A 14023-nucleotide genomic window follows, 5' to 3' on the forward strand; every position below is an offset into this window, starting at 1 on the left:
TTTGGAATAAGAAAGTGAAAAAAGGCGGCAAAGATTAGGAGTAAGTTCAGGAGCACAGGTTTTGAGAACAAGTGGAGAAATACCATCAGGACCTGGAGCTTTCTTAGCATCAAGATTCATCAAAATCCTTCTGATATCCTTTTGACGGAAGACCACAGGAGGCATTGAATGGAGCGTGTTGGGAATGGTGAGAGGTGTTTTACCAAGATCATTAATACATGAGCTGGAAGAAAAATGGGATGCTAGCAGGTCAGCTTTATCCTTGGCTGAAGTGGCAACAGAACCATCTGGTTTGGACAGAGGTGGGAGCAAAGATGGGCAAAAGTTGCGGCCAATAGCTCTGGCAAGAGACCAGAATGCTCGGCTACCATTACGGCAAGAAGCAAGTTTTCTACTCTTAGCCTGTTCAAACTCTAGTTTGGACTGATTAATAACTGCTTTACAACTGTTGCGAGCTTTGGTGTAGGCAGAAACTGAAGAATTAGAAACAAGCCAATTACGATATGCAACATTCTTCTCTTGGACAGCCTTAGCACATTTATTGGAAAAACCAAGGTTTAGATAAAGGACGAGATTTTAAAGTGAAGTGTGGGATAAGGGATTCCATTCCTGCAAGAATAATTTCACTGACACGATCTGAGCAAACGTTAGAGCTATACCTCTGAAATGTAAAGAAGAATGGATCTTGTCATGATGACCATGAAAACCTCAAAAGACATTAATCTTACTGCATGATGGAAGAAATGAGGGAAGTTGTCAGCAGTTTGCTCTGGAGACTAAACATGGGTTTCACTATTTCGAGCCTACAATAAGCAAAGTGGTATTGCACAGGTTGATCATAGTCAGCTACCACCTAGTACAGTTAGTCCTCAACTTACGTAAGCCCAAGTTACGTAAATTCGGACTTGTAAATTTTTTTGGTAAAATTGTAAAGATACTTACTGTAAAATTTTTCAGAGTGAAGTCGAATGAAAGAACAATAAGTATAAGTTTTCATTTTTGCTTCCATACTCCTACTCTTATTTTTGCTTTCGCAGTGCTTATGTCACACCAAACTGACTCAACAGTGCATTGTTCATCTATATCAACTGGATGCATTTCTTTGGATTTTATGTTTTTCTTAATTAACAGAATGACACCTCCTCGCTTCCTATACTGTCTATCCTTTCTGTTCACATTGTACTCCCCAAATTCCAATTCTGCATTCCTAATATCAGTGTGACACCACGTCTCTGATATCCCAACAATATCCACCTTTGATGTCTTGACCAACACTTCAAATTCATCAAATTTATTTACTATACTTCTAGCACTGGTATACATGCACCTATTCCTAGTTACCATGACACACCCCATATACCCACCTCTTTCACGATGACTGCCATCAGTCCCTGAAACCCCCAGCACCCCTCGCTCCAGGTCGCTACTTATTCTAATAGAAGTTGTGCAAGAATCACCTACACCTCTGCCTGCAGCTACTTTTAACCTTTTAGTCTGTGAATCCCCCCAAGCTAGCAGTTTTCCGACCCACCTAACACTGCCTCGATAGCATCAGAAAATATTCTTGCACCCTTTCTATTTAAGTGTATCCCATCCCTGTAGAACCAGTCTCTCCTGTTAACAAGCACAGACCACGCTGAAAAAAATTCTATCCCCTGAACTTTGCACATTCCCTCTAGGGCCGAATTGATTGACAAGGCTCTCATCGTGTACTCCTTCCTATCATGTCTGGGCAGAATTGCAGACACTTTCAAATTTAACCCTAACTCAACTTTTTTGCAACATTGACCTGTACTTGTTAGATAAATCTGCAGATCTCCTACTCGTAATGTCATTGGTGCTAACGTCTACAACAATATCACCTTTTGTGCCCTTAAAAGATGATATATGCTTTACAACGTCATCAACCTTTGCCCCTGGCAGACATACCCTGGTCCTGTTCCATCTATTGTTTTTACTCAATATATTCCGCATCTCCCTGACAACAGAGTCACTAAGAATAACTAGTTCCTTTGGGACCAGCGCATTCTGCCTTGGAGATTGCCGCTGTGTTGCCTGATGCCCAGGAGTGAGCTCTGGTGTTGAGTTGGGTAGCTGAGAGCTTGACGGACCCCTCATATTAATTTCTTCGAGGGCATCTATCCTACACCTCAAACTCTCATAGACGCCTAGTAGAACGCTGAGTTGATGCCTAATTTCTAGACACTGCACCTGGCACACACAAAGACAACCTCCTTGGTTAGATCATATTCTGTTCCAGAGAGTTCGGCAAACATTTCACAAGTTGCACATTTTTTTAGGCTGTGATGCGTTGGAGAATCGCCTCCCTCAGTTATCCCCCGAATTACAGCACTCCTGCCACTTTGTGCCCGTTGCTTTGCTGCTCTAGTCTGGGGCATGATATTTTAAATTAATAAGATCAATAAATTTAATTAATTAATTGTCAATACTACACTATCTAATAGAATCCTAAATGCAGTGATGCATATTACGCTTTATAATTATACGTTATAGCTACCTAGTTACCACAATTAAAAATTTGAATTCCCTACTACTCTATACAAAAACAATGGCTGCAAGGTTCGAACGAAATAACGGTTTTAAGTATATTAAGTAGTAATCTACAAAAACTCTTTATCTAAATTAAAAATAACCAGTGTAACTATAATTATAAGACTATGTATAAATTACAATATAAAAAAACAATTAGGTAAATAAAAAGGGAAACACATCGCTTTTTCGGAGCCTGTAATTTTTAAAGAGAGTCATCTGGCCCAGCGGCACTCGCTCTGGACTGAGACAGTGCCACTTTCAGTTCAAGTTCTGTAATTGGTTGGTTGTAGGCCTGAGAGTTTTTCGAAGATAACTTCAACGGCAACCTACAGCTTTTTGCTTCAGGGCCAGGAACTCATGGGCGTATGATGTTTTGGCAAATGCCTCCCCTAGTGTTCGCAATTGCGGTTGGATCTGCAATTGTGCATCCATTATGTTCTAGGATCAATGTACTGTACGACATGTATCTGCCCTTCATTTTCCGGTCTTTAACCCAGATGACTTTTGGTGACGTCTAGGAAATAGAAGAAGTGAAGCAGATCCAAGATTCCTTTTGAATCTGACATAATGTGCTTTGGCTCGTGCATGTCTGAAGGTTATTAGGTTATTTGTGGTGGGGTAATGGCAAAACACACCCCATGCTTTGTTTTGAGCTTTTCGTGCTGTTGTGCAATCTCCATTCCACCATGGTTTTGGAAATCGTGGAAACCGTGTCGAAGTCTTCGGAATTGTAACTGCCGCTGCTTGGACGATTCTTTCTGTGATGTACATAACTGCGACACTATTTGGCTCCTGGCTGACTGTGGTGGTATTAAACATTGCCAGATGTCTGAAAGCAATCCAATCAGCACGATTAAGCTTCCATTGTAGTATCCTAGATGGGTGGCATTTCTCCCATTCGAAAGGATGGATAACATGGGGGAGTGATCGCTACCATGAATGTTATCATCCACTTCCCATACACAAAGAGGAAGGAGTGACGGTGAACATATAGAGAGATCTATCACAGTAAATGTACAGGTAAACATGTGGAAGAAGGTGTTAGAACCCACATTTAGGAGAGCTAAATCATTGTCTTCAAGCATATGCTTGATAATCTGACTCTTCCTATTGATGTTAGAGCTACCCTACAGGGTATTGTGTCCATTAAAATCCCTAATAGTAAAAAAGGGGGGGGTGGCAATTGTTTAATGAGATCAAGGGCATCCTGGGAGATGTCATTTCCAGGTGGCAAATATATGGAACAAACAGTTAGGAGGAACCCTACTGTAATACGAACTGCTACGGCCTCTAAGGAGATGTACGTGGTATGGTTGTCCACAAAGATTGCGACTCCTCCATGATCAGGTCCAATCCCGGCCCTGTCTTTACAGATAATAGAGCAGTTACGCAAGTGAGGGTCCTCCTTTGCCTTTAAATAAATCTGTAAGAAAAAGGATGTTGGCTCGTGCTTACAGAGGAGAGCCTTGATGTCATCACAATTCCGACAGAATCCATGGCAATTCCACTGTAAAAATTTTTGTATAGCCATTATATAGATTTTAGTGGTCCATCTGGTGGTTTCCAAAGGGCTGAGGGCTTTATTTTCTAGGTATCTCCTTGTCTTCCACATCCATCTTATCTTGTGTTGTCGGTGGCAGTTCAGGTTTTTGTGGCTTTTCTTTCCCACTTGGTTTCGGAAGTCGTGGAGCGCTAGGAGATATTGGAGTGGCAACTGACTGGGGTTTAAGCGCGGGTTTTTTAGAGCTTAATAAATATTGTTATTGTTGTTATTGTTATTTTGGATTTTTTAGGAGCATTAGCAACTAAGGCCATATTGCTCCGGGATATGCGGTGGTCATTCCCTGACCTTTCCGCATCCTCCGTATTTGGTGGTGACGGGCTCGAACCCCGGTCTAATCAAGAAGCATGTGCTACGCACTGCTGCTCCTTCCCACCTGGCTACGGAGGCGCCCGCTTAATAAATAGCATGCAATAGGAGTGAATGACTCCTTTGGTGGGATAGACATTGGTTTGTGTTGCAATGGAATGTTTCCCTGCATCTTTCTCCACATATGTAGGCATTTTTCTATTTACTGGCTTGACTGCTTTCCTTGCTTCCTGGTAGGATATGTTCAGTTGTGCCTAGAACCTTTGTATCTCCTTCTCTTCTTTCTAACGCTGGCATGCGCTGGAGTAAGCAGGGTGCTCACCTCCACAGTTGATGCAAGTGGGCTTGGTGGCTGTACATGCAGTACTTTCATGGTCTTTTGCACTGCAACGAGGACAAGCAATCACTCCACGGCAAGTCATCTGTGAATGCCCATATTTTTGCCATTTGAAACATCGCAGTGGGTTTGGAATGTACGGCCTGACAGTTGATGTACCCAGCTTTTATCTCATCAAGGGATGTTGGAGAGCTAAAGGTAAGGATGATGTTTCTAGTTGGTATCAACTTCTCATCCTTACGCATGAAAATTCTTTTCACAGCTACCACTCCATGTGGTTTTAGTTCGATACAGATTTCCTCCTCAGTGACCTCAAGGAGGTCCCACTCAGACATGACACCTCTCGATGAGTTTAGTGTTCTGTGTGGTGTCACTGTTATCGGTATGCCTCCGATCGATGTTGAACGGAGTAGCTGCTCTGAGTGTCTATCGCTTTTTGTTTCAATTAAGAGGTCTCCAGAACGAAGCCTTTTAACTGATGTAGACGAACCTGCTAACCCTTCTGTTTAAAGAAGGGAGACATTTTCCCAATGGGTTTCTCAGTTTGAGAATGGATAATCAAAAATCTTGGTGTGGGACCTGACGGTTCTTGAGTTCGTGCCCTCTTTGCTACATTGGCTTTGTCTCTTTCATCAGTTTCATTTGCAGTTAGGGACTGGGTTGGGGCCCCAGAAGAAATTACTTTATCAGGATTCATAGTTTTTGTATTGGTTCAGTGCCTGGGCTCCCCACCCACCACGGAGCCCCAAGGGATGACCACTACCTGGCAAGCAATAAATGCGCTCGGGAGTGGGATGTCAGGACTACCCAGACATCATTCCTGCACCGCCGCCAGCCTGAATCCTGTCCCTCAGACCATGAGGGTAGGGGCATAGCATTAGCACGGCTGATACTCGCAGGTGAACCTACTAGCCGATTGATCCTAGTCGGGCCTTCCAGGATCACCCATCTGGTCGAAGCAGGGGCCAAAGTGGTGTATTGAAGCTGTGCCCCTCAACCACCAGGATCCCCCTTTCTGAATTTCCATGGGTCACAACACACGGCAAACATGCCAGATTCCATTGATGTTAACCTGGAACCTAGGCTGTGGGAGTTGGATCCCAGTGATGCTAATCTAGAGGACTGCAGCATCACTGGGTGGTCCCCTCACCATGTGCAGGTGCCCACGTTGAGGGGCGATTTATATAAGAAAGCAAGCTTGAACAACATGAGCCAAAAGAAAACAATGCCTCCTATATCAGCTCTCCATCCACTCCCACAACACATTACCAAAGTATCATCCACACAGTTACCCAAGGCTGCCCCAGGATCAGTTCTGGGTCCCACCTTTTGGATGAATTCCTAGATATGGATATTAGCCAGGGACAGAAGGCTGCCAGTGCAGACAACCATGTATTGCTTGTCAAGGCAACTAAAAGAACCAACCTAGAACATCAGGCAAACCATGCTCTTAATATCCTGCAAGACGGCCAAAACCCATAACCTAATAATTTCTGAAACTAAAACAAAGTCTAAAGGACAACTTTGCAGGCAACCACAGATAAAAATTTCTGGTAAAACAATAGCCTTGGTGTTAATAAAAGTTAAATATTTGGGAGTCATGTTTAAGTACAAACTTATCCACATCTTGTGCATAATGCGAAGGTGAGAAACTACAGAGGAAATGATAGCGAGAATTAGCTGCACCGGGGACCGAAGATGAGAACACTTCTAGCTAACTACAATTTGATAAAATATATAGAAATGAAAAACTTTTCTTACCACTTTTCAACAGCTTTTGTGTAAGATGCCACAGCCTGCAAATAGCGCTGTTCCTTGTAACAAGCATTGCCATCCTTTTTAAATTGTGTTACCTGAAATCGGATAATTTTGATCTGTATTCTATGCAATATATATATCTAAATTATGATTTTTTATCTGCAAAATAAATTAGACTTTACAACTTTAAACCAGGAGTTATAAAGTACCTCAAAATTAATACAAAACATTTTAATATTTTTACAACAAATTTTTAGAATATTTAATATTTTTACAACATGCACCATTGTTCATTGCTGCCACTCAATTCTCCCACTTTGAATATTGACTAATATTTATTAAAAAATAAATAAAACAGAACAAATTCCATGAAGTACCTCAAAATTAATACAAAACATTAATAATGAACAACATTGCTTAAATATACAACAATAAATATATAAGTTATATTATCATGATGTAAAATTTTATTAGAATCACCAATGAACTGGGACTGCTTGAGCAAGTACAGAGCTGGGCTACAAGACTGGTGAGGGGAACAAAGGGATCCTCTTAACAAGAAAGGTTTAAGTTCTGCAAGTGAACCTGAAAGGTGATCTGATTGAGATGTGTAATGCATTGAATGGGTTGAGCAGGCTCAATTCTGATGGGATTCTTCCTCTTGCTCAGATTACAAACCTGATGTTCGGGGCATAATTCAAATTGAGGAAATACAGTTCCAGAATAGATGTGCGGAAATTCACCTTTAGCCAGCGGGTATTTGATTGCTGGAACAAACTCCCATCCGTCATTCTGGAAGTTGATAGCTTAAATAATTTCAAGGAAGAACTGGACAAACTTTTAGTGGTCATGGATGTGCAAAATGTTTTTTTTTTTTTTTTTTTTTCTTTTGGCTGATGCTTGCTTTCTTGCATCACATGCCTCTACTACTAGTAGTAGTCAGTATGTCTCATAATGTGATATTAGCTTCCCAGATACTGACTGGAACTTGTGGGCTAGTCAACCACAGGGATTTAGATTTCTTAAAGGTAGTTGCAATGTGCTTAGTTCTTAAATTGCTTTGAATGAGACCAACTAATGAGGTTACCAACTCGAGATTTTAAATGGGAAGCATACAAAGAGGTAATCATAGGGGTAGAATTTTTTTCTGCCTGGTCTGTACTTGTTAACAGGAGAGACTGCTTCTACAGGGATGGGATACACTTAAATAGAAAGGGTGCAAGAATATTTGCTGATGCTATTGAGGCAGTGTTAGGTGGATCGGAAAACTGCTAGCTTGGGGGGATACAAGGACTAATAGATTAACAGTAGCCACTGGCAGAGGTGAAAGTGATTCTTGCACTGCTTCTATTGGAATGAGCAGAAGTCTGGAAAACAAGATGCAGGATATTTCAGAGACTGATGGGAGTCATTGCGGTACAAGTAAACACATGGGTTGTGTTAGGGTAGCTAAGAATAGGAACAGGTGCATGTATACTTGCGTGTAAACAAATGCTAGGAGTTTGGTAAATAAATTTGATGAATTTGAGGTATTGCTCAAAGCATCAAAGGCGGATATTGTTGGAATATCAGAGATGGGGTGTCACACAGATATAAGGAATGCAGAACTGGAATTTGGGGAGTACAACGTCTACAGAAAGGATAGACGGGATAGGAAGGCAGGAGGGGTTATGCTACTAGTTAAGAAACACATAAAATCCAAGGAAGTGAAGCCAGTGGACATCGCTGGACAGTGCAGTGTCGAGTCAGTTTGGTGAGACATAAGCAATGGGAGATCAAAATTGAGAGAAGGAGTGTGCTATAGACCTAATGACACTGATGAGTATAATAAGAAACTGTACAGGGAAATAGAGTGGGCCAGTAAATCAGAGAGTCTTATAATGGGGGATTTTAATTTCCCAGATATTGACTGGAATTTGTGGGTTGGTTACTCACACACTAGCAAGGCTTTTGTGGATTTATTGGATGATTGTTTTCTACATCAGCATGTTCAGGAGGCAACTAGAGGGAGTAATATTCTTGATTTGATTATCAGTAGTGATTCCTTATGCATTAAGAATCTGCAGATAAAGGAACCACTAGGTGGCAGTGATCACAGTGTGCTGAAGTGGGATTTACTCAAAGAGGTAACTACAATCAGGGGTAGAGGGAAGGGTTATTGCTTTCGTAAAGGTGACAACGATGGTCTGAGACAGTATTTAAATTCTATACAGTGGGACCAACTGATGATGATAACAACAGCAAATTCAAAATGGGAAGCATTCAAAGAACTTATCTTGGAAGCTACTAGGCTTTACATACAAACTAAGAAATATTGTTCAAGGTTTAGGCCTAAATGGATGTTGGATGAACTAATGAGACATATGGCAGAGAAGAAAAATGCATGGGATACATATAAATTAACACGTGACACAGAAGCCTATGATAGATATAAGTTGATCTGTAACCAAGTTACAAAGGAGGTTAGGCAGGCGAAGGCAGATTATGAGAAATCTTTGGAAAGGGATGCAAAAAAAAAAAACAGCAAAGAGTTCTTTACTTATGTAAACTCTAGAAGGAAGGGAATGAGTCAGATTGGTCCACTTGATATCGATGGTTCAACTGTTGATGATCCTGATCAGGTAGCTAACAAACTAAATGAATATTTTGCATCGACATTCACACATGAGGAGTTATTCAGTGAGGGGAATGCCAGAGGTGTATTCAACACTGGCAGTAAGCTAGATAATCTTGTAATAACTGAGAGTAAAGTGGAGGAGAAATTGTTGAAGATAAACACAAGAAAGGCACCTGGGGTGGATGGGATCTATCCAGTTATATTAACGGAAGCAGCAAAGGAAGCAAGCAAACCCCTAGCCATAATTATGAGAGCTTCTTTGGACTCAGGGGAGGTACCCATAGACTGGAGATGTGCAAATATGATCCCAATTCCAAAGGAGGATCAAAGGCTGACAAGTAATTATAGACCTGTGAGTTTAACTTCTGTTCCAGAAAAATTAATGGAGGCACTGGTTAAAGAAGCACTGCAGGATCATCTGGACAAGACTTCAATTATAGCTCGGACACAGCATGGTTTTGTTAAGGGGAAGTCTTGCCTGACGAATTTGATTGGATACTATGATACAGTCACAAAAGAACTGGATGCAGGGAATAACTTTGATATTATATACTTGGATCTTAGAAAGGCTTTTGATACAGTTGCACATGGAAGACTGCTGCACAAATTGGAGCAGTGTGGCATTGGAGCCAAATTGTTGTTATGGATAAATGGGTGGTTGAGGGGGAGAAGACAGAGAGTGGTAATCAATGGACACTGCTCATCGTGGAATAATGTTATTAGTGGAGTCCCTCAGGGTTCAGTGTTGGGTCCATTATTGTTTTCTGTATTTATAAATAATATTGATGATGGTATATATCAAGCTTAATGTCCAAGTTTGCAGACGATACAAAGGTTGGCAGGATTGTAAGGACACTACTGACGTTATGCTGCTGCAACAGGATCTGGAAAGGTTGAGCAGATGAAGTTTAACATTGACAAATGTAAGTACTACATATGGGAAACAGCAACCCCAGAGCAATGAATCAACTCTGTGGTACTACACTGATAGTGGTAGAGAATGAAAAGGACCTGGGGGTAATTGTTCAGGCACATATAAAGTTCTCTGAGCAGTGCAGATGGGCTGCAAGAGTAGCTCATGGTGTATTGTCAATGATATACAGGAATTTTTCTAGCAGGGATAAGGAGGTGATTATTTCCTTGTATAAGGCAATGGTCAGGCCACACCTTGAGTACTGTATACAGATCTGAAGCCTCATTTCAAGAAGGATGTAGAGCTGCTGGAACGAGTACAGAGAAGGGCAACAAGATTAGTGAATCGAACAAAGGGTTGCTCTTACGAAGAAAGGCTTAAGTTTTTCAAATTACAGTGTCTGGAGACTAGGCACAGGCGAGGTGAACTGATAGAGGTGATAAAGCCTTGAATGGTTTCAGCATGCTCAATGCTGATGGGATTCTTTCTCTTGCTCAGAATAATCACCTGAGAGGGCATAAATTGAAATTGAGGAAAGACAGATGTAGGATAGATGTGAGGAATTTGCCTTTAGCCAGTGAGTAGTTGGCTGGTGGAACAGACTTCCATCACTTGTTGTGGAAGTTGATAGACTAAATAAATTTAAGGCTCAGCTGGACAGGTATTTCGAACGGAGGGGTGAAATTGAATTTTTTTTTTGGCCGATGCTGCATAAGCTTGCTTTCTTGCATCATATGCTTCTAATTTTGTTGTTTTTTTTTGTTATTTGGTAGGAGCATTAGCAACTAAGGCCATATTGCTCCAGGATATGCGTTGGTCATTCCCTGACCTTTCTGCATTCTCCGCATTTGGTGGTGATGGGCTCGAGCCCCGGTCTAATCAAGAAGCATGTGCTACGCACTGCTGCTCTTTCCCACCTGGCTACAGAGACGCCATATGCTTCTACTAATGCTAATGCTAATAGTGTATAGTGTGTTTAAGGTCTAACGGCACCAGGGGTTTCACTCATCTCCTTGTAGTTTACATTGTCTGTGATAGATTTCACTGTAAAAGCCAGAGATTTAAAAGTGTATGGATATTGTGGCGCATAGTGTCGTGTACCGTTGTTCTTCTGGCCATTTAGCCGCTGGGACCCTAGTGGGTCCCAATGTTGTCCACACTAAGCCTCGTGGATGCAGACCAGGTACACCAGTAATTTGTTTTACTCTGGCAGGCCCTGTCACCTAATTTCCTGAGATTTCAGTGGCTAGGGCCTAAAAAAAAAAAAAAAATTGGGGAGATAATGCTAGAATTGGTAAAGCCTGGTGAATGCGGTTTAATTTTGTCGAATTTAAATTTGGACATGTGGGACATGCGCTAGTGTACAGACAAAGTAGGGGAGAGAGACTTTAAGAATGGGGGAAAAAGTCAGAAGTATGGAGACGAAAGAGAAGACGACTCCAATGATTTTCATTGGGGCATACCCATGTCCCACCAGGAGAAAGTGGGAGGTGGCAAGAAAGGATTTTTTTTTTTTTTTTTTTTGGTAGTTGTTGGCGCATCGGCTTCTGTGGCCATAGTACACCTCCCAAAGTTTTTGCAGTACTTTGATCCAAGTCCGAGGCGGGATTCGAACCTGCGACCTTTGGGTTGCCAGGCAGGCACTTTACCCACCTGGCTAGCCCGGTCGGTGGCGGGAAAGGAAGGAGACAACAGATCATCCCCTCCCCTTCCAGGATAGGGAAAGAAAGAAAGTGGGTGAGGCTAGGTGCTCTACCCAGATTGCCTACAAGATCTATGATACGCAAAAGTTCTGGGCATTTGTAGTCATGAGGCAATTCGTGACTACAAATGCCCAGAACTTTTGTGTATCATAGATCTTGGAGGACAACGGACCAACTATGGATACATTGTCTTTTACCAGTTCTTCATCTGCAGATGAATCAGTGTCTGAACTTAGCCTGCTTCAACTGAATGCTCAGCGGTCACGATTGGTGGCCAATGAAGTCCGAAAGATAACCAACAAAATTAAATACGATATTATAGCCTTACAAGAACCATACCATTTCCGTGGTAAAATAACCGGATACCCTAACTCTTTAAGGGTTATTCAGCCGAATCATGCTGAACCACGTATGGCCTTCGTCACAGTTAATTCTAAATTGGACGTAGTCAACATAATTAGTCTTACTAATCAACATGCTGTCTGCATAAGTGTGTCTACTCCTCATGGCTCTTTCTTTCTAGTTTCACTATACTGCCCACCAACTTCTGACATTACACTTCATCTTGCCTACCTCGATCAAGTTATTTCTTTGGTAGGTACTGCCAAACTTATTATAATGTCAGACGTTAACGCCAAATCCAGTCTATGGCACTCCGACCATACTGATAACAAGGGTTCACTCATAGAAGACTTTCTCCTTTCACATGAGCTGACGGTTCTAAATAAACCAGGCTCACCTTATACCTTCAGCTCTCTAAACGGCGAATCAAATACTTCATTGCTACTTCTTAAACCGTTTCTTCAAACATTAATGACTGGACAGTAAATACTAACATTTGCTCAAGTGACCATCGTGCGATCACCTTCTTAGTGACTTGCTCTGCACAATCATATAATCCTCCACTACTGGACTTTAGAAGATTTTCTTTGCAACGCATCATGTGGAACTGGTTTAATGACTCAATCAACACTGATTTCCCAATTGAAACCATAAACTTCATCCATCACTTGACAGCTTCTGAATTAGCTTCCTATGTTAATGATGCTCTCAGCCTGTTATAAAGCAGCCAAAAAGAAAATTCAGTCTTCCCATCCCACTCCATTGTGGAACCGAGAACTTACTCTGCTTCGTTAGCAAGTGCATCGGGCTAGGCGTACTTACCAAAGACATCGCAGGAACTGGCCACCTCCCGACGTCGAAAGTCTTAAAACAGAATATCAGGCTCTCAAAAGACAATACGTCAAAACCATCACTGTAAAATAAAATCTTGGCAGAACTTGGTTACTTCTATTGGCAATCAGGACCCATGGGGCCTTGTTTATCGCCTTACCAGGAACAAATCCTAATGTACAGGTAAACATGTGGAAGGAGGTGTTAGAACCCACATTTAGGAGAGCCAAATCATTGTCTTCAAGCATATGCTTGATAATCTGACTCTTCCTATTGATGTTAGAGCTACCCTACAGGGTACTGTGTCTATTAAAATCCCCTACTGTTTATTGGTCGGTACCCGCAAACGGCATCGAAACTCTCACTTGGAAGGACACCATCAACACTATCTTGGACAATCTGCTTCCTTCTGATTGCCCAGAGGATGACTTGACTACTCATCAACAAATAAGACAGCTCAATAACTCCTACAGTACTACTTCTGAATCTCAGCCATTTACGCAGCTGGAGGTGGACACAGCTGTGCTAAAAATTAACAACTCTGGTTGTCCGGGCCTCGACCTTCATGAGGGCATCTTTATCAAACAATTCCACAAGCTACATCCAACGGTTCTTCTGACTCTATTCAACAAATGTCTGAATGAAAGCACATTCCCTGTTATCTGGAAGACAGCTCTTCTTAAACTAATTCCTAAACCTTCAAACACCCAAAGTGGCAAGTCCTTCTGTCCTATTGCTCTGTTATCGCATTTGGCCAAAACACTTGAAAGGCTGATTGCTATAAGACTCACTTCACTGTTCATGAACGCCTCTCTTGTATCAGACGATCAATATGGTTTCCAAACTGGACGAGGAACTGAAGAAGCAGTCGTTGAATTCCTTTCTCAAGTTAACTCTGCAAATACCAAATACGTTCTTGCTATTTTTGTTGATTTTTCTGCGGCGTTTGATCTGCTATGGTGGTCTAGTTTGTTTGCTCGCTTACGTGCTGCCGATTGTCCTCTTCCTCTCTATAACTTTTTAAGAAGTTATTTTGAAAACCGTACAGTTTCTATTATTTCTGGATCTAACTCCATCTCCTGCTCTGTTACTAGGGGCT

At 41.7% G+C, this 14023-nt stretch overlaps 1 protein-coding gene across 1 annotated transcript in view; it reads right to left on the minus strand.

Annotated features, from left to right (window-relative positions):
* LOC150080055 (uncharacterized) overlaps window positions 1-14023 on the minus strand; it is a 390832-nt gene that overhangs the window by 209285 nt on the left and 167524 nt on the right. The window contains exon 9 of the mRNA XM_090381645.1: window positions 6522-6613. Coding sequence (XP_090237771.1) covers window positions 6522-6613 — 92 coding nt within the window. The remainder of the gene's footprint in view (window positions 1-6521; window positions 6614-14023) is intronic.

The sequence above is a fragment of the Mastigoproctus giganteus genome, chromosome 9, assembly GCF_048544385.1.
Source record: "Mastigoproctus giganteus isolate SK-2022 chromosome 9, ASM4854438v1, whole genome shotgun sequence".
Classification (NCBI taxonomy): domain Eukaryota; kingdom Metazoa; phylum Arthropoda; class Arachnida; order Uropygi; family Thelyphonidae; genus Mastigoproctus; species Mastigoproctus giganteus.